The sequence below is a fragment of the Podarcis raffonei genome, chromosome 3 (assembly GCF_027172205.1).
Source record: "Podarcis raffonei isolate rPodRaf1 chromosome 3, rPodRaf1.pri, whole genome shotgun sequence".
Taxonomy (NCBI): Eukaryota; Metazoa; Chordata; class Lepidosauria; order Squamata; family Lacertidae; genus Podarcis; species Podarcis raffonei.
This window is the reverse complement of record NC_070604.1, coordinates 93,286,061-93,309,965: the sequence shown is the minus strand read 5'-3', so window position 1 is coordinate 93,309,965 and position 23,905 is coordinate 93,286,061. Positions and strand designations below refer to the sequence as shown.

The window sequence follows — 23,905 nt, the reverse complement described above, 5'->3', positions numbered from 1 at the left end:
TCATTTGACATGATTTCTTCGACAACTCAGTATGTGTTTTCAGTAAAAAGCCACTGTTAGCTGTTAAAGAGAATGGAATGAGTATAAACACTAGCAGCAATGGGTTTTATATGCATGCTAGAATAACCATGTTCTGCCAGGTTGAGCTTTTGCCCAGCAGGCTCTGAACACTGGTACGTAGCCATATATTTGCAGGGGACGTTCATTTCACCCTGCTATTTCTGAACACCACCCAATACAGGCCTAATTTAAAGTGGACAATTGGCACAATGGATTTTCTGTTCTTTCATTTGACCTGCACAAACCAGCTTCGGAGCTGTGTCGGTTTCTGCTTTTCTTTCACTTCCCCTTGTGTAGGCTTAAGAGGATGCTTTGGGCCCCAATGCTGAAAAAATTACATGCATAACTCTGTTGAGGGAGGGCCCTGTAGCTCAGTGGATTTATCAGAAAGCAGACCTCTTCCACCTGACCTCTCACTTCATCTTTTATACATTTATACAGCCACCTAATTCACACTCCTCCATCCCCTTTCATACATGCCATTTTTAATAGGCCTTTGAATCTTCCCCTCCCCATTATGTTCTTCCAATCACCATTATCCTTTATTATCAAACATGTAGCAAGAACAGGACAAACTTTCCTTATAGAGGTGGGAGAAAACGGAAGTGTATTAAGCCTCCAGGCTGGAAAAAAACCCTATGCAAAGCAATTTCTGAACACATTATTGGGTTAAAATGCATCAAGGTAATTTTCCCTCTGTGTTTCAAGTCACATTTGCATGCTGAGGTACACACCAGAGGGGTGTGTGGATGTCCTCAACTGATGTGCTTTACCTCTTTGGTTTCTTTGCCCCTGAATTCCCAACCCCAACTCCTACACATGAAACTGACATCTGCACATACACTGTTGTCTTTGCATGCATAATGGCAGTTTCAAATATACACACCTCAGTTTACTGCAAAGTGAACGCATCTTATTATTTCCTTTCAGATGGAAGCTGGTTTGAGGGGAAATGCAACAGCAGCATTTCTCACTAAACTACAGGATAGCTCTGCATCATGGGTAATGTGCAAACATGAACTCAAAAACCAGTGGGATCCAGAGGGATAGCTCAGTCGGTAGAGCACGAGACTCTTAATCTCAGTCATGGGTTCGAGCCCCATGTTGGGTGAAAGGTTCCTGCAATGCAGGGGTTGGACCAGATGATCCTTGTGGTCTCTTCCAACTCTACAGATTCAAGAGTAAACACCAATGTGTACACAGCCTAAGACGCGCATCGCTTCACTATGTGGCCACACCCACGGCACACATTTAAAGTGCATTTAAAGCACATGACTTCCCCTAAGAAATCCTGGGGACTGCAGTTTAGTCCTCACAGAACTGCCAAACTCTACAGTTCCCAGGATTATTTGGGGGCTGAAGTCAGGTGCTTCAAATTGGTGTGGGGAGCAGTGGTGGATGTGTCATGTTGCGTGTCCTAATCCAGAAGCCGGAGCCAAAAGAAAAGAAGCCTTCAGAGCCTTTGAAGCGCGTTACACGCCGCAGCGAAAACAAACCCATCCCGGGTCTTGAAGCTGCTGTCCAACCCAACGCAAGACTTTCGCCGAACGACACGCGTTACGACCTTGGTTTCCATCTCTGCGGTGCTCCCAGCAGCTATCTTCCCCCGCCGCCGGCCATAACGTTTCTCGGGCAGCAGGATGAAGAAGGTTTTGAGAGCCCAGGTGGAGCACCCAACACCCACCCACAGTTACATGGAGGCCCCCAAAGAACTACACCTCCCAGAATCCTCTGTTGCCGACCGAGTTCCTCGACCCCCCCGCGGCCTTAATCCGAACGGGCGATGCGAGAGGGCGGCTGCAGCGCCGCCGGCTGAGCCTGTGGGAAGAAAGGCCGCCCCGCCTCTTTCGCTCTTGTAAACGGCGGAGGGCCAGGCTGGGCTACGCGGGGGAACTTCGAGAGGGGCTCTTTCTGAGGCGTTTTTGTAACACGTGAGGCTTATTCATTTGCCTGATAACGGTAATGTAAATCCTACATGCGCAGTCGGCGGCTTGCCGGTATTCTGCGGCTTATCCCGCATCGACAACATTCACACAAGGCGCGAGCAGAGGCGCTTTTTAGTGTCACGTCACGTCTGAAAAGGGCTGAAGCTGCTTGCTTAGGCAGGACGGGGAACTTGTTGTGCGTGGCGGTTCCTGTCGAAGATCCCGGGAGAAACTCATTTATGCCCACAAGTGAAGCATCCCATTGTGAGTTCCCTGGGAAACTCGTCAAACTGAGGGTTGCTTTCGGGGTTTAAAAAAATATATAGAATCGCAGAATTATACACTAGGAAGAGCCCTTTGAACATCTCTAGTCTAAGTCCTCCCCAGTCCAATGCAGTATTTACAATGCAGGGTAAGTGCAACTGGAGAATCCCTGACAGGTGAACTGGGCTAAACTGCTTCCGCTTGGTATGTGATATGTTACTGCGGTTTGTGTGCTATTTATTTAAGGTTTGAACTTTTAAAGGATACTCTTTTTTTTGCAAGTACACAATGTAGGTCTGTAAAATATAGCCCAACATCAAATAACCCATGAAACAACGCAAAGGAGTCCTTTAGATTTAAGGGCGTTGGGATTCCAGGTTCTGTCTAAGGATTTCAGTTGCAAGTGGACTGTGCATCAGGCCTTACAAACAGGGGCGTTTGCAAGGATTGCTGATTTGCACATGTGTCACAGATTAGTCACCATAGAGAGAACTTTAATATCATCTGGAAGTCACTCATTCAGAATATCTTGCAGCTCAGGAACCTATTGTGATTTAGTTGTCAATTGAAATTACCCAGACATGAAGTTTGGAACTGCCGTTTACCCTCCACAAGACTGACTACATGTGTGTGGTTTTTCTCTTGTTCTTTTCTGCTTGGATTTCTACTGTGAGGGTTAAAGAGAAGGTAATCCAAGTTAAATCCATGTTCTTTTAGAACTTTCTGGAAATTACTGGGATGTAGTCAGAGAGAGAGTGAGAGAGCAAAGAATATGGTGTTTTTGTTGCGATTAATCCTGTTCCTTTCTCTATTGTGTGTAGATTAAGTTACAAAGCTGCCTGTTTACTGCCCTTGGACGTCTGCCATGCCACTGTAACCTTGGCCATTATGTGGGGAGTTCAGAAAAGAGTGCCTTGTGTTTTTATCACTCCGCAATAGTGAGAAGAGTCGATATGCAGGGATCTTCTATGTATGAAGAAGAGGCCCATTATCCCAAGCAGAAGTGGAAGCCAGAGTTGCTATGAAACACAGTGTACAGTATATGGATATCCCTACCTTTGTAAGGGACGCGGGTGGAGCTGTGGTCTAAACCACAGAGTCTAGGGCTTGCCGATCAGACGTCAAGTGCAAGTAGATAAATAGGTACTGCTCCAGTGGGAAGGTAAACGGTGTTTCCGTACGCTGCTCTGGTTCGCTAGAAGCGGCTTAGTCGTGCTGGCCACATGACCCGGAAGCTGTCTGTGGACAAACGCCGACTCCCTTGGCCAATAAAGCGAGATGAGCGCTGCAACCCCAGAGTTGTCCGCGACTGAACCTAACGGTCAGGGGTACCTTTACCTTTACCTTTTACCTTTGTATTAGTAGCGCTTTGCATTTTCAAAATATCCTGCTAGCAAGCTACTGCACACTGAAGGTTTTTGTAGTGTGATTTTTTAATATTACAATTCAGTAAGGATTCCAGACTGTTCCCTGAAGGCTGAGCTTAGGTTTGAAGAAGTCTGTTCTGATGCCATCCTTCGGACTTTTGTTGGGCAGAGGGGCAGGTTTGGTGACTTACTGCAATCTACTATCAGCAGCCAAGAGACCACTGAATTTGTACTCCGTTGCAGTTTGTAAGAGGAGTAAGCAGAATTTGAAGCCAGGGGTATAGTGGTTGTTTGCTTTTTAAGTAAACTTCAGGACTTTGTATTTTGCACTGTTTTTCTAATATCAAACTGTTGCTCACTGCAGAGTTAATAAAGATAAGGAGACATCAGAGTCCCTTCCCATCCCCCCAAAGCAAGAACTGATCACTCAGCAGCGGTTTTGCTAACAATGTGGAATGTTTCCAACTGTAGTTCCTCAGATGTCTTTCTAAGCCTGGTTTTGATTAGAATTGAAGTTTATGTCCAAGATGTGCTTTGCTATGCTAGTATTTATTGTAGCTTGCTTGTTTTACTTGCCAGTTTTTTTGGTATCTACTGAAGTGCTGTCTGCAGTTTCTCCTTCTAATCTTTTTTTTTTTCTTTTCGATAACTTTCCTGCAGGCGTATTTACCAACAGTGGGTTCTAGAGAAAAGCCCAGGGAATTTTGTTATCCTATTTCAACTCACTTCCCCCTACCTCCCTTGACATGCTTGCTGAATGAGAGGAAAATAGTGTCTAGTGACAGGATTTTGTTGTCTAACTGAGTTGGCTGAAAAGGACCAGGTTAAATGATGCACAAAATCCTTGGGTTTAATTTAGTTTAGTGGAACTCAGCTTGAGTCTTGACATTTTTTTCTCCATAGGGATGCAATTAAAATATAATCTGGATATTGTTAGTAATAGGTCACTTTTCCCTGTCTTTCTTTTGGGTACATCCTGATATTCTGTACAGTATTATGATGAAATTTGGGGTGCAACTGTACAGGATTTCCCTACCACGAAGCTTGTTACTTTGCAGTGTTAGGTGAATTACTCCCTGGATGTATTCACTGGCTGTTTTCTTGGCTTGCATTTAGTCAGTCCATATGTATGGAGGATGGCAACTGTGAAGTCTTTCACCATTGGCCCAGATTGACCATGCATGTTTTATAAGTGGAGCAATGTCTTTGGGACGAAGTTGCATACTCTGGAGAAATGTCTGTGAGAGAAAGTTAATACTTTTCTCTGTGGGAGAATGTTGCTGCTTAATCAAGACATTAATACAAATCTTGACTTATGCTACTTTTAATACCAAATTAACTCATAAAACTTTAATACTGTCTCTTCTGAGTCTCCTCTCTCCCAGTTTGAGTTGTGAAGACAATTGCTAATCTATAAATTATTATTGTTCCATTACTAATATACTTGTTTTGCATTATTTATAGTAGACTTCAATACATAACATTTTAAAAAAACACACACAAGATGCAAGTGAATACTGAAAGCTTTTGGTAAAATGTAGGAAGGAATACTTACGTATCTGTTGGCTTGGATCTGAAAAAGGGATGGGGGGGAGGAGGAGAACCGTTGTCCATTCAGTCAGATTTTTCTTTTTTACTACATGAAAATAGCCTCTGCGGGTTACCATTGCCAGACTTCTGTAGCTTGTCTGGGGCTATCGAGCAGTATGACGCTATGATTAATTTTTAAAGGACAAATGATTTACCCGTCTTGGAAAGGTGATATTGATGGAATAGTAAGGACATTAAAGGTGTGCTATGAGGATATGTTGCTCAACAGTGTTCTCTTTGAAATAAAGGCTAAATACATGCTGTATTATTAATAGACCTGAGGCAGATCTGATTTTTCTAAGTACTTTACATATTTCAAACAAAGCTGCCCCTTCCTGGTGACATCATCCACTGGACAGAAGTTTAACCCTTTCTGCTATACATTCAACTGTGTTTGCCCATGTTCATCCCTTGTAACCACTGACTTTCTTCCTCCCTCCCTCTCCTGTAGTCTCCCATAGTCTCCTGTAGTCTCAAAATACAGCTTAGAAATTCTGGAGATTCTGAGCAGCTGGGGTGATTGAGGAAGAAGCATTAATCTGGATCATAAAGGTTTTTGGGTCCCTACCCTAAACTTGGTTCACACAAAAAAAGACAAGAATAACACCATTGCTCCCTAGCAGGTGGCAAATTGTGTCAAGTACATTAAGAACTGCAAAAAGATTTGTCAGAAAATAAAAATAGAACCCATTTACCTGTATCCTCTCTCCAAAGAGATTTTGTCTCCGCTTAATTAATATTGAAGGTGATTCCCACCCTTCTTCTCTTGAAGTTCTTGGGTTGAACAGTTCCTGATAATTTCCCTCTGCGCAGATAATTTTAATTAAAGCTCCGCAAGCCACACAGACCAGGTTGAATGCCTTTTATTAGATATCTAAAGTAGAAATTTCTTCTCTTTCCATTCCTGGGTCTGTTTTCCAAATACTTTTTCTACCCCACATCCAGAGGATGCTCATATTAGGGGCTGGATTCCTCGAGCATTCTGATATGGCTTCCCTGTCCACTGCTTCTAAACATGTCCAACATCCTAAACATGTGAAAATATCTGAGAGCTTTGAGTATATGGTTTGGCTGTAACATGGAACAGAGGAGCTCAGCTAGAAGCCGGCCAATGCCAGGGGATTTTATTGTATAGTAGAGAGCGCAATTAGGATTGGAAACATGAGAGGAGTTTAACACACACAGCCCTGCTCCCTTGCCGTGATCCTGAGAAAAATCACCCCAGGAGCAAACAGCAGTTCCTGGGCAGGCGAGGACAGGCAGGTGGAATTAGCAGCTTCAGGAATCATAGGGATGGGGCAAGGGGAAAGAGACGGGGGGGGGGGAGCCTATCCATATGCTGAAATCCCTATCCAGATTAATCCTCCTCCCCCCCCACAAAAAAAATAGGGCTGCCAGGAGCATCCCAGACACTGAAATTTCAGGGCCTATTATAGGACGTTGGGCCAGTCCCACATTCCTGGCCTCATCTATGTCACATGGTTCTTGTGAAGATAATGGTGTACCGGGGGGGGGGGGGGCTTTATGCATTGGTCTGAGCTCTTTGAGGGAGGAGCAGAATCAAAATGTAATAACATAATCATTACAGGAGTACTCCCAAGCTATAAATCTGCTTCTACCAGGGAAGTGCACCCATGTTCAGAACAAGCTGACTCCTCACCTCCTGGACTCAAGAATTTGGAGCACATAACACCACAGTCTTTTCAGGGTTCAGCTTCAATTTATTGGCCCACACCCAAGCCATCGCTACCTCCAAGAACAAGTCTAGCACCTCAACTTTACTATTATTTTGACCTGTTAGCTGACCAAACCTCTCTTTTCTTACCCATCAAATGCTCCAAATAATTCATTAACGGAGAGGGGAGATGCCTTCAGCTATTGGGGAGCACGGCTAGACACACACTTTCCATTCATTGAATAGTCTCCTGGCATGATGCCTTTAAATATCAGAGCTGTTTTGATTTAACAATTGGTTCATAACACTATTTTGCTGTTTGAATACTTGTACATAACTGATTTACAGTTGTTATGTGCAAAGCTGATCAATATATTCATTATTTCAGTATAAAAACATGCATCACTGCAATTAAGTGTTGAGGGGGGAAGCCAAATGGGGAAACTCTCCCCCCCCCCTTTCTAGCTTCTGCTTCTAAGATAATTACTTCATTGTGGTTATGGATAAATATTTAGAAATTCTTCCTTTAAATCCCAGCACATTAAAGTATTGGTGCTATTGCCAGCTACATTGAAGTGTTTCTGTTGCATATTTGCTTTGGCAGATCCTCTAGTGTTCCATTATGGAGAGAGAACATGATGGCTTTCATTTGTTTCCCTTGCTGTCAACTGCATACAATAGGCTTTCTTCTCTTGATTCACCCAGAGTTTGTCTTCACATGAGAATAAGGACAATTGGAACAGCTATTGGCCCGTTGCCAATACCCCCTTTTTGGTGGGAGTGCCCACATGTGGTGGGAGTGCCCCAAAATCCAACTATTCTGGACAACAGCCATACGAGAAATATGTAAAATAATTAAGCAAGTATTAGAAATCACCCCAGAACTGGCCTTACTAAACATCTTCCAAGACAATAATGCCCATTTACACCACAAAGAACTCATAACCCACCTACTTTCAGCAGCCAGAAACACCATAACCAGACACTGGAGAGACCTGTCAGGAGTAAGCATGGACCAATGGTACCAAATAGCATGGGAAACAGCCTTACTGGAAAAATTAACCAATAAACTGAAACTGACACGGGGACAAATAGAAGAAGATGCCTTCACCCCGGTATGGCTCCCCTTTATCACGTACACAGCTGAACAAGACAATGACAAAAATCCACCAACAGCATACAAATCAGTACGGCTAATCTGATCCAAAACACCCACCCAGCCCACTCACACATGGAAACAAAGATCACCACAGCCAATCAAAAACAAACAACCACACCTTGGCCTACCCCAACCTCTCTCACCACCAAAGGAACACAAGTGAATAGTACAGAACCTGCACAAGCGACGCTGACACAAAACCCCACATATTTTAAGTACTCTACTGCAACCTCCTGCAATGCCGGAATCCCAGCCATAGCACCCAAGTTGTGTACAGTGGTACCTCGGGTTAAATACTTAATTCGTTCTGGAGGTCCATTCTTAACCTGAAACTGTTCTTAACCTGAAGCACCACTTTAGCTAATGGGCACCACCACAACCCGATTTCTGTTCTCATCCTGAAGCAAAGTTCTTAACCCAAGGTACTATTTCTGGGTTAGCGGAGTCTATAACCTGAAGCGTCTGTAACCTGAAGCGTCTGTAACCCGAGGTACCACTGTAGTTCCATTCAGAGGTAACGGCAGATCGTGGCATTATGTGAATGAGCCTTGTGCTTATGCATTCCCATGGTTTGATCCTGGTTTGGAGGGACCACACAAACTAGCAGTGGTAGCTGCAGATTAAATAGGAAACCTGGAGTGTTTCCAGATGGAAGTTTATTGAGGAACCAGCTCTGCTCATGCACTCAAGATTATGCACCAGAAAAGGAAAAACAAAACCCAAGAGTCTATATGGCTTAATTTATTTTTGAACACAGTAGCCCTGTTTTAACATAATAATACTAGCTACATTCACATATTCATTGAACGAGCATTTAAAGAGAGAGACAGTGTTGCGTAGCCCCTACTCAGGAAGCCTTGGACCAGTCTCTGTCTCTCACCTAACCTACCTCACAGGGTTGAGGAAGAATCAGGGAGGAGGGGGGCGCATGTATTTCACCTTGATAATTCTTTGCAGAAAAGGCAGGATATAAATGTAATAATAAATACATTTTTAAAATACTGAACCATTCTGTTGAGTTCATTTTTTAAAAAAGCTATGCTTTTTTAACGCGGGTGGCGCTGTGGGTTAAAGCTTCAGCACCTAGGACTTGCCGATCGCATGGTCGGCGGTTCAAATCCCCGTGGCGGGGTGCGCTCCCGTCGTTCGGTCCCAGCGCCTGCCAACCTAGCAGTTCAAAAGCACCCCCGGGTGCAAGTAGATAAATAGGGACCGCTTACCAGTGGGAAGGTAAACGGCGTTTCTGTGTGTTGCGCTGGCTCGCCAGATACAGCTTGTCACGCTGGCCACGTGACCCGGAAGTGTCTGCGGACAGCGCTGGCTCCCGGCCTATAGAGTGAGATGAGCGCACAACCCTAGAGTCTGGCAAGACTGGCTCGTACGGGCAGGGGTACCTTTACTTTACTTTTTATGTGCCTAACTTAACCCCCTATGGAAAGAATGGTTCTCCTTAACTATTTTGAGAAACTTTTTAAATATGAGAAATGTGGGGGTGGGGCTAATGTGTTAATAAACAACACATTTCAAAGGCCCTCGCCACCCAGGGAATTATCAATTATTTCCCCAAAAAAGCATGTTTATAACACATTCTGCTGCACAGTCTCTCGTGGGCTGGATGGAGCCTTGTTGCTGTTGTTTCACAGAGTTAATTCAATGCTTTGAAATCGCTCTGGGGGTAAATAAGATATTCATGGGGCAGGGGGATATACACAAGGCAGCCTTTCTCGTTTTTAAGAGCACAAGCACCCGACTGAATTCCATATTTATGTCCTAATGGTACAGCGTACAACATGTGGCTCTCTACAGAGATCTCACACTTTTAGACACATTTTTCAAAAGGTCAGTTGCTTGCCTGAGAACCCATATTGAGAGGCTAATTACACCAGGACTTCAAGGAGGCTCAGCTTGCAATGCTGTGTGTGCTCTGTAGGAAAGGGTAACTGAGGGAGGGAGTCCCCCCCCCAAAAAAGAGTAAGGCTTATATCGCCTTTGAGCTCCTGTGACCCAAATTGAAACAACTATTATGAATTATGCATCAACAAAAAAAGACTCTTGTCTTAAGATTTATTGCATCTTAATGACAGTCCGCATGGAAATAACTTTAAGAAGAAATAGGAGGGAATGACTGGTAGGACAATAACAGAAAATAGGTGAAGTCAAATATTTGCTTTAGGTCCAACAGGAGCACCTTGCATTATTAACCCCTGAGGAGAGCTACTATGAAGTGATGTCTAATTGGTATCTTATGTCATACGGTTTAAAGAAAATACATAATGTTTTATCAAAACAGCCCAAAGACTGTTTTTATTCTGGTCCTAAAATATAAGCATTCTAGAGAAAAAGCATGCACACAACCAGTGCCGCTGCTGCTACTGCTTCAAAAAATAATAATGTGCTGGTACTCACCATGAAGTTGTTAAAGTAACTGCCACACTTTTAACATGCTTTTTTGGGGGGGGGGAGGTACCAGTACTAAAATGTCATTTAATGCCATAATTGTGGTGATTCTTTTGCAGTCATGATGTTGCTTGAAATACTGTTGGCTGTTGTCTTGGGAGCAATCATTTACCTGTTTCTGACCAAGAAGAAAGAGGACAAATTATCTATGGGAGATGGATGGTGGGGCAAAGGACAGAAGCCTGACTCTGAAGAAGATGCAGCTATATATCCTTTCAAGGTGGAAACATCAGACGGCGAGATAAATGTAAGAAGACTCTCTTTCTCACAGTGTTTGCACAAACAGCAGGAAATTCTAGAGTAGCAGCATAATCTCAACCACGGTTTGTTAAAAATGCTTCAGTAGCATTTATAGCAGAGCTTTCCAAACTGTGTGTCGCGACATGTTAGTGTGTCGGCTGCAGTGTGTAGGTGTGTCACACAAATGCTTCCCGCACTCCTTCCGGGGCTGAAAAACTTAATTACTGTGTCACGAAATGATGCATGTCTAAAAAGTGTGTCAATAACATGAAAAGTTTGGAAAGCTCTGACTTATAGCCAAGTAAATGTGCTCGGTTAAAATTGCAACATAAATCTGAGTTCCTTTAGGTTTACATTTGTAACCAGCTCTACTACCCCCTTAATTTTAACTTGGATTTAAATGTATAAAATGTGCTTAAAGCATTCAACTGAGTCGCATCAGTTTCAGTTGATTTCTAAATCAAGCCAAGAACTATAGATATATAGAAAATATGATACATGCTGAAATGTAGGCTCGCTGCGCAAATACTAACAGCAGTTATTTTCTCTCCAGCAGTAATTTTTACAAGCAGTTTTGTTCAGAGGTCACGGCTGTATCATATTAATCTGGATATGACCCTACCGTTGCCTGTGCTATTAACAGAGAAGAATACAATAACGTGTTGTAGCTGTCTGTTTGCGTTAATCAACCCAACCTGGGCTATTTTCTGTATCCCACATCACTGATAATAGCTTTAAAACAATGAAATTCAGAAGGGTACAATGCACACAGAGCGGAATCTAATTTTAGCTGTCTTTAACATCTGCTGCTGTGTTGGCCCTGTCCTCAGTTCTCAGGGGAGAGAGCCTTTGATTTTTAAAGTCCAGCTTCATCCTAATGGCTGTGACTTTCTCTTGTTTGTTTCAGGCAAATGGAACCAGCTGGTTCTAAGAGCACTGCTGCGTGATCGGTCAAATCGTGCTCCAAATTTCTTTCTCTTTCTCTCTCTTTGTGCCATACTTGCACAAACCCACATAAAGCTACTATATAGCCTATCAGGAGAGTGGGAAATGCACTGCCTCCAATGAATGGGGGGAAGAAAGGTTAGATAAAAGGGTTCACACAATAGGGCAACATGAGTGTTGGTGGGAAGTTAATGTTTGTGACTTCCCCTCTTTTAGCAGAAGAGTATTCCTGTGTTACAAACAGCGCAGCGAGAGCGTACAGCCTCTCTCTCTTTCTCTCTCTCTTTAAATGTCATGTGAAATAACCAGTTGAGGTTCATGACACCTACATTCTGTGGAGCATTCACAAAAGAACTTAATGTATTGTCAGAAGAGTTGTTTTTTCAGTGGAAGTAGTATGAAAGTTCAGTATTCTCAATAGAAGCTCAACCTGAATTGCACATGTGGGTGGTGCAGAACAAGTGTGAAATGGATGTCCATCCCACACCACAGAAATATTGCATAGAAAGGTCTCGTATAGGTTTCACACAAATCTGTGTTATACCAAGTCAAAACTACCAGAAATACACCAGTCACAGCGAGAAAAGGGAGGAAAACATTATTTTAAGGGTGCTTGGAATAGTAGCTCTGTGGGGGTGAACTACATTTCCCAGAATTCTTTGGGGAAAGCCATGTGCTTTAAATATGTGGCACAGATGTGATTTGAGAAAAAAAAGTATTTTAACTTTTGCATATAACTCTCATGTGAGTTTTCAGTTATTCTTCTTTTCATTTCCTCATTCTTCTTTTTCCCTCCCACACATTTGTGGGGTCTAGTACTTACATAGAAGACTTGATGAGGTGAGGTTTGCCGAGCCATTAGAGGATAGTCGCTTTCGATATGGGTTTAATTCAAATTATCTTAGGAAGGTTGTTGCTTATTGGAGGAATGAGTTCAACTGGAAGAAGCAAGTGGAAGTTCTCAACAAATTCCCACAGTTCAAAACAAAGATTGAAGGTTTGTAGCCAATAGTGCTCTGATCAGTCTTTGATCTTGCCTTGTGTTGCATGGGTTTTCAGCATGAAATCAGCTTGCTTATCCATGAGTTTGTTAAAGTAAGATTGCTTTGACTGTATTGTTTTCTTATTCTGTATTTTTTATATATTTACAACAATATAGTAAATATATTTACAACAATATAGTAAATAAAATATTGTTGTAACCCACCCTGGGATCTTATGGTGAAGGGCAGGGAAGAAATCCTATAATTAAATAAATAAAATTAGACTTCCCAATTTGGCTTTGAGGTCTTTGGATTCTAGGATCCACAGAGAAGAACATTTCTTTTTCACCTTTTAAGTCTGAAATTCAGATGGGTCTTCTCTAGAGAGAAGAACGTCAGTCTTCCCTACACTAAAAGTACAGCAACATTGGAGTGGAAGCAGTGCAGGGTTGCAGCACTGGACACCTTTGACCTGCTGCTGTGATTGTAGATCTCCAATCCGTTCACAACTTGAGCTGCTGAATGTAGGAGAGTCTCTTTTTGCAGCAGCCTCTTGTATTATGCCTGATCCAGCAGTGGCCAGTTGTATGCTCCAAGTCATAATGTGACAGAGGTAGTCTCTCTGGTAATCTTGGATAGATTTATGCCAGGAGTTGGCAACCATTTGGGGCCCATAGGCACACTAGCAAACTAGAGAAACTGTCATGGATACCAGCCTTCCCTCCCCCACCACAACCAAGCACACATCACAACCTTTTTTATTAGCTACAGTCGAATCGGCACTTGTGGGCATCTGTATGCTTGCAGCTGCCTTGTTAGCAACCCCTGACTTAGGCTACGTATGGGGTGCTGTTTTTTAAAGTGAAGCTAGTGACGCCTACTACTACATCTACTTCCAGATTATCAATTTGGCATCTAGCAGCTGAGTCAAAGAGCTCATAACTATTTATTGAACCTAGGTTCCCAGTTATGCTAGGAAGCAGCACACACAAGATACTGGGTTATAAAACCAAAGTCTCTCTCTTATTGACATGTGATTCAGTGATCAGATGAGGAAATTGGCATATGTTTTGGTCCCTGGAATTTCAAAGGACCAACTCAGTGAGCACCAAGACTGGCTTTCTACTAAACAGAAAATCACAAGGCAGCAAACCATCACTCTCCAGAGCACCCTCCCTGTAGCAAATCTCATTCACAAAACCATTTAATAATGTTATGCTAGTAACTAATGATATATCTAGTATATGTTTATGCCCACCTAATCTGTATTAATAAATATTCTAAAGTTTTTATGTTTATGTATATTTTCCATAGGAATCGATGTCCATTTTCTTCATGTAAAACCTTCCCATGTGCCTGAAGGCCAGTCTGCAAAGCCGTTATTAATGGTCCATGGCTGGCCTGGCTCAGTCTATGAATTTTACAAAATAATCCCCCTCCTGATGGATCCAGGGAGCCATGGCCTCAGTGGCGAGCATGTTTTCGAAATAATCTGCCCTTCCATCCCTGGCTATGGCTTCTCCGAGGCACCTCACAAGCAAGGTACGTTGCATTATTTTGAAGGATCTGGATGTGGTACGTGTACAGCGCTTATCTTTGTTGTTAATTCATAGGAACAGAGGAAGCTGCTTTGCTCTGAGTCAGACCATCTAGCTCAGAATTGATTGTGACAGGGGTTGCCAACATTTTGGGGCACATTTATTAACAGCAGGAACTGCCGTGCTTAAAACACACACACTCACATACACACTCAAACACTGCAACCAAGTGCACAACATGTGGGATGTAAAACACAGGAGCAGTCAATTACAACATTCCTAGAGTGTACATGTTGAGACATGGGGAGGGATGTCTGTCCAGCCAGCAGGTAAACTTCCTGGGACAGACTTCCTCCGCATGTGACCAGAGGTGGGTGTGGCCTCACCTGTGCAGGTAATGATAAAAGCACAGGGCAGGGGCAGCCATCTCTCTCTCTCTTCTCATCTTCGAAGAAGCAACATCTGCTAAAGATGCCCTCTTGGCTCCCAGCCAAGAGAGGAGAAAGGGACTATCTTCCTATAAGATAGATTCTAAATGTATTTTACCTTTTTAAGCCTGTCTGCCTTCTGGGATCCTATTGTGAACAGAACATGAGTAAACTCTTTTATACTTTTCTAAAGACTGTGTCGTGTCTTGTATTTTAAGAGGGAACAAAGGGGAAATTACCAGAGTAATTATTATAGAGGTTCTAGCAAACCTGAGCACACGTTACCGTTGCAAACTTAAAAGGGGAATGTCTTACTCTGCTGATATTTTGGGAACTTGTTAGCACAAGTTGGATAAGGATATAATCTCACAATATATCCTCTCCTGCATCCTTGAACATTCCCACACAACATAGTCTATCCTGTTGTCTATGACAGAATGCTTCTTTCAATCCTAGCTTCATCAGGGACAGGGAAGGGATTTCGTGGTTACCTTAGGTGGCAGGGCAGACCTCTCTCTCTAGGTTCATGGGCGCCAATGAGCACCATGCTGGTGACCACTGGTCTATACTGGCTGGCAGTGGCTCTCCAGGATTTCACATAGGAATTTCTCCTAGCTCTGCCTGCACACACTGGGAGTTGAATACCTTCTGCATTCAAAGCCGGTGCTCTACAATGGAACCATAACAATTCCCAAGATTGTTTTGACCTCCACTCTGTACCTGTGCTGTTTCAAACAGAGCAGTAGAATCATAGAATCATAGAATCTTAGAGTTGGAAGAGACCACAAGGGCCATCGAGTCCAACCCCCTGCCAAGCAGGAAACACCATCAGAGCACTCCTGACATATGGTTGTCAAGCCTCTGCTTAAAGACCTCCAAAGAAGGAGACTCCACCACACTCCTTGGCAGCAAATTCCACTGTCGAACAGCTCTTACTGTCAGGAAGTTCTTCCTAATGTTTAGGTGGAATCTTCTTTCCTGCAGTTTGGATCCATTGCTCCGTGTCCGCTTCTCTGGAGCAGCAGAAAACAACCTTTCTCCCTCCTCTATGTGACATCCTTTTATATATTTGAACATGGCTATCATATCACCCCTTAACCTCCTTTTCTTCAGGCTAAACATGCCCAGCTCCCTTAGCCGTTCCTCATAAGGCATCGTTTCCAGGCCTTTGACCATTTTGGTTGCCCTCCTCTGGACACGTTCCAGTTTGTCAGTGTCCTTCTTGAACTGTGGTGCCCAGAACTGGACACAGTACTCCAGGTGAGGTCTGACCAGAGCAGAATACAGTGGCACTATTACTTCCCTTGATCTAGATGCTATACTCCTATTGATGCAGCCCAGAATTGCATTGGCTTTTTTAGCTGCCGCGTCACACTGTTGGCTCATGTCAAGTTTGTGGTCAACCAAGACTCCTAGATCCTTTTCACATGTACTGCTCTCAAGCCAGGTGTCACCCATCTTGTATTTGTGCCTCTCATTTTTTTTGCCCAAGTGCAATACTTTACATTTTCCCCTGTTAAAATTCATCTTGTTTGTTTTAGCCCAGTTCTCCAATCTGTCAAGGTCGTTTTGAAGTGTGATCCTGTCCTCTGGGGTGTTAGCCACCCCTCCCAGTTTGGTGTCATCTGCAAATTTGATCAGGATGCCCTTGAGTCCATCATCCAAGTCGTTGATAAAGATGTTGAATAAGACCAGGCCCAAGACAGAACCCTGTGGCACCCCACTAGTCACTCTTCTAACTCCATAGATTTGACAGACATAGTAGATGTCTGTCTATCCAAATATACCTGAAACACTCAAATGTACTTGCTAGGGACAGGGAGTTACAAATACTAAAGCTGTACGTATAAGGTAGCTTTATTTGTGCTTTGGCACCCTAGCCTCATCCAGGCATCCAGTCTAGATGTGTAGCTGGGCAGTGCATGCTGGCTCCACCCACAATGCCCTGCCCTCCTCCTGCTGCCCTTTTCTTGTTCAGTGCAAACATTCAGAAAGGAGCCTCTTACTGCATTCAACTGAAGGTGATCAGAAGCCTCTGCACAACTGGGACCCTTGTTTTACCATTGCTCAGCATGCTTCAGTCTGAGAGGAGCCCCCATGTACAGGAGTGGGGTGGGGACATTGCAGGGAGAGGCCTCTGTGCACAAGTTGTGATTCATCTACCCTTTGTATCCTGCTGTTTTTCCAGGCTCAGGGCAGTTCCTGCTGCTATTTTTTGTCCTTGTCATAGTTCTTTGACGAAGGTTAGACTGAGAGTGTGGGCGTCACAGTGATTTTCCTGGAGAAGGTCCCACATTTGGTCCTTGGCATCTTTGCTTAAAGGGGGAATAACACAGGAGTAGGGAAAGAACTCTGATAGAGGACCAAACTGCACACTTCACTCCAGAAACTCATGATGAGTTGTGCAAACTGAGTGTAAAGGCTATTGGCTTTTCTAGCAAGGTGTGGATCAGAAGGTTGCGTTGTCTCTGCTCTTTTACTTGATGTAGTAAATAAATGCTCAGTGTGACTGGGGAGAAAATTCCTGTGGCAGCCTTAAATCTAGCTAGAAATTAATATTGCACAGATTGTGTTTGCACTTGGGATGGGGCAGAAAGCAGTCCTACTTGATAACTTTCCTCCCCTCTGTATAGGCTTTGATTCTGTGTGTGCTGCCCGTGTCTTCTATAAGCTGATGCTCAGGCTGGGCTTCCAGGAATTCTATACCCAAGGAGGGGATTGGGGCTCGTTGATCAGCACCAATCTGGCTCAGATAGCTCCAAGGTGAGTGTTCATCTTCTTGACAGGCGAAATGCAAAACAGATTTATTATTTAAGCAGCATATTGGCTAACTATGAAAATGAGGCATCTCCATCCTGATTTAGATTGAATCATTTGGGATATGATGTTCCCCCATCAGCCACATACCCCAGGGGGAGAGGAAGCCCTGTGACTCAAGCACCCTGCCAGCTAGACTGTAGGAACCAAACATGCTGGAATTGCACAACTACTTTCCTAAACTTAGAGTCCTGAGTGTGTCCTGAGACTCCCAAGATTCTGGCTTCCTGATGGGAGCTGCTTGTTTCTTCTCCAGTGGGCTTGGCCTATATGTTTGTTCAAAACGGCAACAGGGTGCCATCTGAACTCCAGGTAAGTCATAAATCTATGGAGTTAAAAAGAAATATTTTTGTGGATGACTTATCTAACTTTTGTAAATTGTTTTAGCCACGTGAAAGGTGTTCACTTAAACATGGCAACAGTGACTACCCTGCATTTCAAGCAACTTCTTTCAATTACCTTGGGACGGTATTTCCCAGGACTCTTTGGTTTTGAGAATGTGGATGTCCAGCGGATGTTTCCTTTTAAGACAAAAGTGCTCTACAGGATCCTAGGGGAAGGTGGCTACTTTCACCTACATGCTACGAAGCCTGACACTGCTGGTAAAAGGCTTTCTTTTAAAAAACTTGCTTGTCCTTCCAAGTAGCCAATTTATCTTTGATCAGTTAATAAACTTTTGTGTTCAGAGTTGTACTGTTCCATGCTACCCACTTTCCCAAGTGGTGAGAAGTTTCAAGAGCAGCACTGCCAGAGTCAGGCTTGCTTTTGGAGGCTTAACGGTGCTTTTATGTTTTATTTATTCATTTACAAATATCCCACACTTTGATCTCCTCTGGCTCTTAGTTGAGCTGTTCTGGAGGACTAGTTAGCTTTCACTGAACCATTGGCACATTTTACTCATGTTGCCTCTTTATACCTGGAGCTTTTGGATGAGCTGACAATGCCTGGGGGAAAACAGTCAAATTTGATTAATGGGTTTTCACCTAGATACGCAAGTGAATTAGCTTGACTGTATTGTTGTGATTAGGTCTCCAGACTTTTAAGTGCCTCTGTTTAAAATTATCTTTTTTATAACCTGATTGGGAAAATGAATTAAGAAAAAATGGATCATGCGTTCAGGTATATGCAGATTAAATTATAGGGCTGAGTGACAATAGCACTACACTGAAATAATTTCCCTAATTGGCATAGTGTATTACTGCATTGCTGCAGAAATGGCATATACTGATCTAGTTCAAGAGGACTAAAAAACATGATTAAGTCTAGTCAGTACGTATGTTGTTTGTTTCTGTATACAGCAAAGGTGGAGAACCCCAGACCCACGGGTCTTTTGCAAGCACCAGGCCTCTCTCTCTGGCCCTAAGGACTCTCCCAGGCCAAACCCCGAGGTCACACCCCCTCCTCCTCCCTGCTTCTTATCTTCCTTGATCATTTTTGCCTGGCTCAAATGTGTCCTGCAACTCCTGATAATGACTCTTGCTTGCCTGGGTGAAGGATAGACTGGAGTGAGTGAGGGAGCACACCTTGATTAAAAGCTGATAATGTCAACTAAGGCCAGATTATGCTTGCGGTTGGTTTCTCTCCCGCTGCCGCCACCACCCAGTCTAGGGAATGCGTCCAAAAGTGCTGCCTACTTTTAATGTTATGATTAACAGTATAGGTGGAAGGCATCGATGGCATGGTAATAAGAGGCTCTACAGAGAGCTTCGTAAAGGACTCCATGTTATGCTGTGGCAAAAGATTGCCATATGATGTCAGTGTAGATATGTTCTGAACCGCCCTGTGATCTTCGGATGAAGGGTGGTACACAAATTTAATATATAATTTAATGGTAATAATATTAACAGGTGAAAACAGGGATGACACACACTAGTGTCTTGATACAGTAGGTGCAGTGAAGGTGTTTAAAGACTCAGACTGCCCAAAGTGTCTACGGTAAATGTGCCCAAAATGGCACCATTCAAAAAGAAGAGAGATTTATTTATTTATTTGTTGGGGAACTCCACGGTGGACTTTACATTTGGATTTAAATGCTCCTATCAAAGCTAGTTTTAAACAAGCTGATGCAGGAAACACCCACACGGCCTTTATCAGCAACAGTTTTGAAAGCGCCATTGGTTTCTACGGAATATTAGGGCTTGCATATCTGAGTCTCTTCACAAATGACATTGAGCATTTTAGCAGGATTCTTTCATGGGTAATCCACAGCAGGACAAATCAGAGCTAGCATGGTGGGATAATGGTCAGCCTCCACAGTGCTGCTTTTCCACCTGTGGAAGCAGTTCTGCCTTTCAGGGAAGCAGAGCTGCTGTCAGCTGCTATCACCAATGAGAGAGGCAGGCAACGTAAGGAAAGATTCTGGCTTTGCCTGGCCTCCATAGGAACATAGGCACCTGCCTTACCCTGCATCGTGTCACTGGTCCATCTAGCTCTGTGTCTACACTGACTGGCAGTGGCTCTCCAGGATTTCAGACAGATGTCTGTCCCAGTCCAACCTCAAAATGGCTGGGGATTGACCCTTAGACTTCCTGCATTCATAGCACATGCTCTACCACTAAGGCCCAGGCCTTCTCTGTTACCAAAGCTTTATCCTACTGCTGGTTTAAGCTTCAGTTTCCCCTTATAACTTAAAAAACAAAATCCTCAAAGCTGTTTCAGCATGTTTGTTTATTCTGTAAGGCTGTTAATACTGTTGGTACATAATTCATCCTACAGATCAACTTGCCAAGTGTCTCTTTATTTAGTGTCTTGTCAATCAGCAGCTGCTTCAGACAGCTGGAGTCTTGTGTTTATTTGGGGCCGGGGGAGGGGGGAGAGAAGTTAGCTGAAAATATGTTGGATGAAAGCGAACCCTTGGTTTTCATTCTTGTTTAGGCTGTGGCTTGAATGACTCTCCTGTGGGCTTGGCTGCATACATCTTGGAGAAGTTTTCTACATGGACCAATCATGCCTTTCGAGATCTAGAAGATGGAGGACTAGAAAAGTGGGTGTCATTTCTCCCTGCCCCTCTCTCTAGGTTTACAGATGCCTATTTACCTTTGATGCTTGTTTACCTATCTGCACTATTCTCAGATTAGTGTCACAATCGCCTCTTGTGTTGGATGCTTAGCTGACACTCTTCTTGGTCTTCTTTCCAACCAGAGGGCTGAATCATCATGGGAGTCGAGAGGTATAACCATCTTCCCCTGTAGCCCCCATACTCCCCCCTGTCTATCTACATTCTTCTTATGTTTGGACTGTCCACTCTTTTCCTTCCTCCCACCTCCTCCGTGAGATCCTCAGCTTCATATACAGCAGCACTGTGAACCTGGAAGCAACACTTCTCCCTGTTCTGCTGCCCCATCCTGTCTCAGTCCAGCCGTGTTTGCTTTCAGTCATGTTGGCAGGCTCAGAGAACCAAATGTAACACAACTTTCCACAGTCTATTCATTTTAAGTGTTTATGTTGTGCCTTTGTAGTGCACGTTCAGAGCAGCTTAATGCCAGCGCAACTTGGTTTGCTGTTAAGTCTGACTGAGCAGGGAGGCGCTGGACTGCAGTGTTGCTGAACTTAAGAAATCAAATGCTGCAGATGATTTTGAAGTTAGCTTGTAGTGCCCAGTTCTTCACCTGCTTTGGAGGTTTGAAACGCAGCTCAGTCAAAAAACTCAAAAGAAGAGCACATGTTCTTGCATGTCCTTGCTGACATCTAGTGTCACCATGCATGTATGAGTATTGTGCAAACGCACCCCTTTGGACAGGAGAAACATTTGTGAAGGTGGCAGCCCTCCTATGCCGAACAAAAATTTGCAAGGAGAACACTGGCTTGCTCCACAATCTAACTTGGGGTTGTTTTGTGGTGGAGTCCTGCAGCTTAAAAATGGCTTAGACCCCTTTCTGAGAGGAAAGAAGCCTTAACTTAGTCTTTATAACAAAGTCCTATGGCCAGCAAATTAGCTGCTCTACAGGCTTCTCTTATGCCACCGTCAGCTTCACATCTCCTGACTGCCTGGACAGCTGAACATGTTGAGGCCCTAGCAGTGAATTATCTAAATTGGACATAATCCTCTGGGAACTTCCCTTACAATAAGTTCTGTTGAAAGGGAGTAGATCTGTGTGCTTTAACTCATTTATAACAGGGTTTTAGCAAAATAACTGAGCTGCCTTCTTTCTTTTTTAAGTAATTCTATAAATGGGTATATTATATAAATGTTAAGTGCTTGAGGGGTTTGCTGTCCATATTCTGTCCTTGTTCCCACAGAGTCAACAAAGAAAGGGCTTGATTTACTAGATTATGATTTTGTTGCCTCTTTAAAAAAAAAAAAGCAACAAGGAAAAATAGAGTCAGGATAAATGGAAGGAAGAATGTATTCCAACAATATCCCAGAGACTCAAGCTAAATTTAGGAAATAGCTGGAGATAACATTTCTGAACCAAATGTTGATGTGTTGACAGAGATCTTACATCAGCATTTCCCAACCATGCCGGCTAAGACTGATGGGAGTTGTAGTCTTGGGAGTTGTAACCTGCACAGAGCACTTGAGAGGGAAAGGACGCAAAATCTAAAGAATAAAATAATAATGACCTTAATATTTAACGGCTCCAGATTTTGGTAACAAGGTGCCAGCTTAGGCTAAGGATGAAAAAAGGCTGCAGATGTTGATGATGGAACATAGTTGACAAGTTCTGATGTGGCTGCTTCTGGACTGTATTTTTCAGGAACTTCACACTGGATGATCTTCTCACAAACATCATGATCTACTGGGTATCTGGGTGCATAGTGTCCTCAATGCGTTTTTACAAAGAGAATATTGGGAAAGGAATTGGCACCCAGAAGCATGAGAAGTAAGAGATTCCTCTGCCTATTTTAGAGAGCTCTTTTCATACCACACGCGCACACACACACACATTTAGTTGCCCTGTGTCCTTTTACAGTTTTTCATATTTACTCAGATACCATACATGTGCCAAGTTTAGACAGAAAGTGTACACAAAGGTATTCCTGGTGACTTGTGAAATGCACATCCAGACATATCAGTGTCAGCAATAATAATATACAAATGTCCTAAATGCATTTGCAGACTCATGTGGATTTGCAGCAGGGCCAAGGAGGTTCATGAAGCTATGTCCTTGTACTTTTCTCAGGCAAGCTCAGTCATTTCACTTGCATAGGGAGCTCAGCGTGCGGTTGCACGTGGCAGCAGAGTGAAACCAGTGCTTCTGCTGCCACGCCCTGTGCCAGGCTCCCTGTGCCTCTCCTTCTGGGCAAGCCGCAGCAATTTGCTTTGTTGGGAATTTAGGAAGGCAACAGAGGCCCACTGGCAAATGTGATGGGGATGCTTAGGGCAGAGAAATATGATTTGTGGGTCCTCTCCAGACCTTCAGCTCCCTGTTTCCCATCCCTGAGTTAGTTCCAACTTCACAACTGAGTTCTGTCCTTGCCTTTTATCTTCTGAGGGCCAGCTTGACGGAGCCGCTCTGCTCACTGGAGCCTTTTACATATGCTTTTGGAGCAAGGTCTGCTAGCGTGGGAGCTTAAGATATGTGCTAGTGCAAGGCATTTCACAAAGCCTCAAAATGGGTGCTAAGCCTATGTTGCACAAAGTCTTCCACTGATTCAGGCTCAACAGCATCTCCGCCAGAGTTTCTTCCACTGCCATATTTCTGGAGTGAAAGCACAGCTTGCCCTGCCACAGCATGTCTACCTGGGTGCAGAACCTGTTGAGCTCAGTGGGGCTTACTTCTGAGTAGACATGCATTAAATTATGCCCTCAACCTTCCTTTTCCTTGCCTGTGGTTTGGAGTCCTGTTTGAAGAAGTCCCTTCATTGCGAGGAACAGAGTGACATGTTTTCCCTCTTGGTTCTCTTGCAGGCTCTCTGTGCAAGTCCCTACAGGAATTGCTTCATTTCCACATGAGGTCCTGCATATGCCCCAGTCATGGCTTCAACAGAAGTATGCGAACATCGTTTCCTTCAGCTACATGGCCAGAGGTGGACATTTTGCGGCTTTTGAGGAACCAGAGCTCCTTGCAGCAGATATTTTGCAGTTTGTGGGGAAAGTAGAAAAGGGCAACTTTGCCAAGAAGTTGGGTTCTGGGCTGTTGTAATCACCACTGTAGGGAATCCTCCCCCCACACTTAAGAAGTAATTGAGATTAAAAATGATTAAAATGCTTTGCATTTAGGGTAGCTTTTGCTGAAGTTCCTGGAGTGTTTTTCTTTTTTTCTTTTTTTGTAGACCTGTTTCTCTTCCCATTTGGCTAGATAAAAATTGAATCGAGGCACATTCAAGCTGACCTTGTGATGAGTTTATATAGTGTAGTGCCCAGAAGAGTGAACAGTGAATTAGGATGACTTTCATTCAAATGGTTACTATTGCTATATCACCATCCATGCACATAGCAATTTCTATAATCTTTGAGAATTCCTGGAGAACAAGTGAGATCCTTGCAAACTGGAGATGGGCAAATGTTGTTTCC

The 23,905-nt window shown here is 43.6% G+C and overlaps 1 protein-coding gene across 4 annotated transcripts; it reads left to right on the top strand.

Moving 5' to 3' along the window:
* Positions 1-1,823: 1,823 nt before the first annotated feature.
* EPHX1 (epoxide hydrolase 1) lies at positions 1,824-23,627 on the top strand. 4 transcript variants are annotated; one of them, XM_053383055.1, is made up of 9 exons: positions 1,824-1,991; positions 10,557-10,744; positions 12,499-12,679; positions 13,980-14,207; positions 17,265-17,394; positions 17,836-18,050; positions 20,323-20,431; positions 22,146-22,271; positions 23,300-23,627. In XM_053383055.1, the coding sequence occupies exons 2-9, from the start codon at positions 10,559-10,561 to the stop codon at positions 23,532-23,534; spliced, it is 1,410 nt and encodes a 469-aa protein (XP_053239030.1). In that variant the 5' UTR covers positions 1,824-1,991; positions 10,557-10,558; the 3' UTR covers positions 23,535-23,627. The 4 variants fall into 4 exon arrangements, with proteins under 4 accessions (XP_053239030.1, XP_053239029.1, XP_053239028.1 ...); XM_053383054.1 differs by having other exon boundaries at positions 1,824-2,019; XM_053383053.1 differs by having other exon boundaries at positions 1,824-2,249.
* The last annotated feature ends 278 nt before the right edge of the window (positions 23,628-23,905 follow it).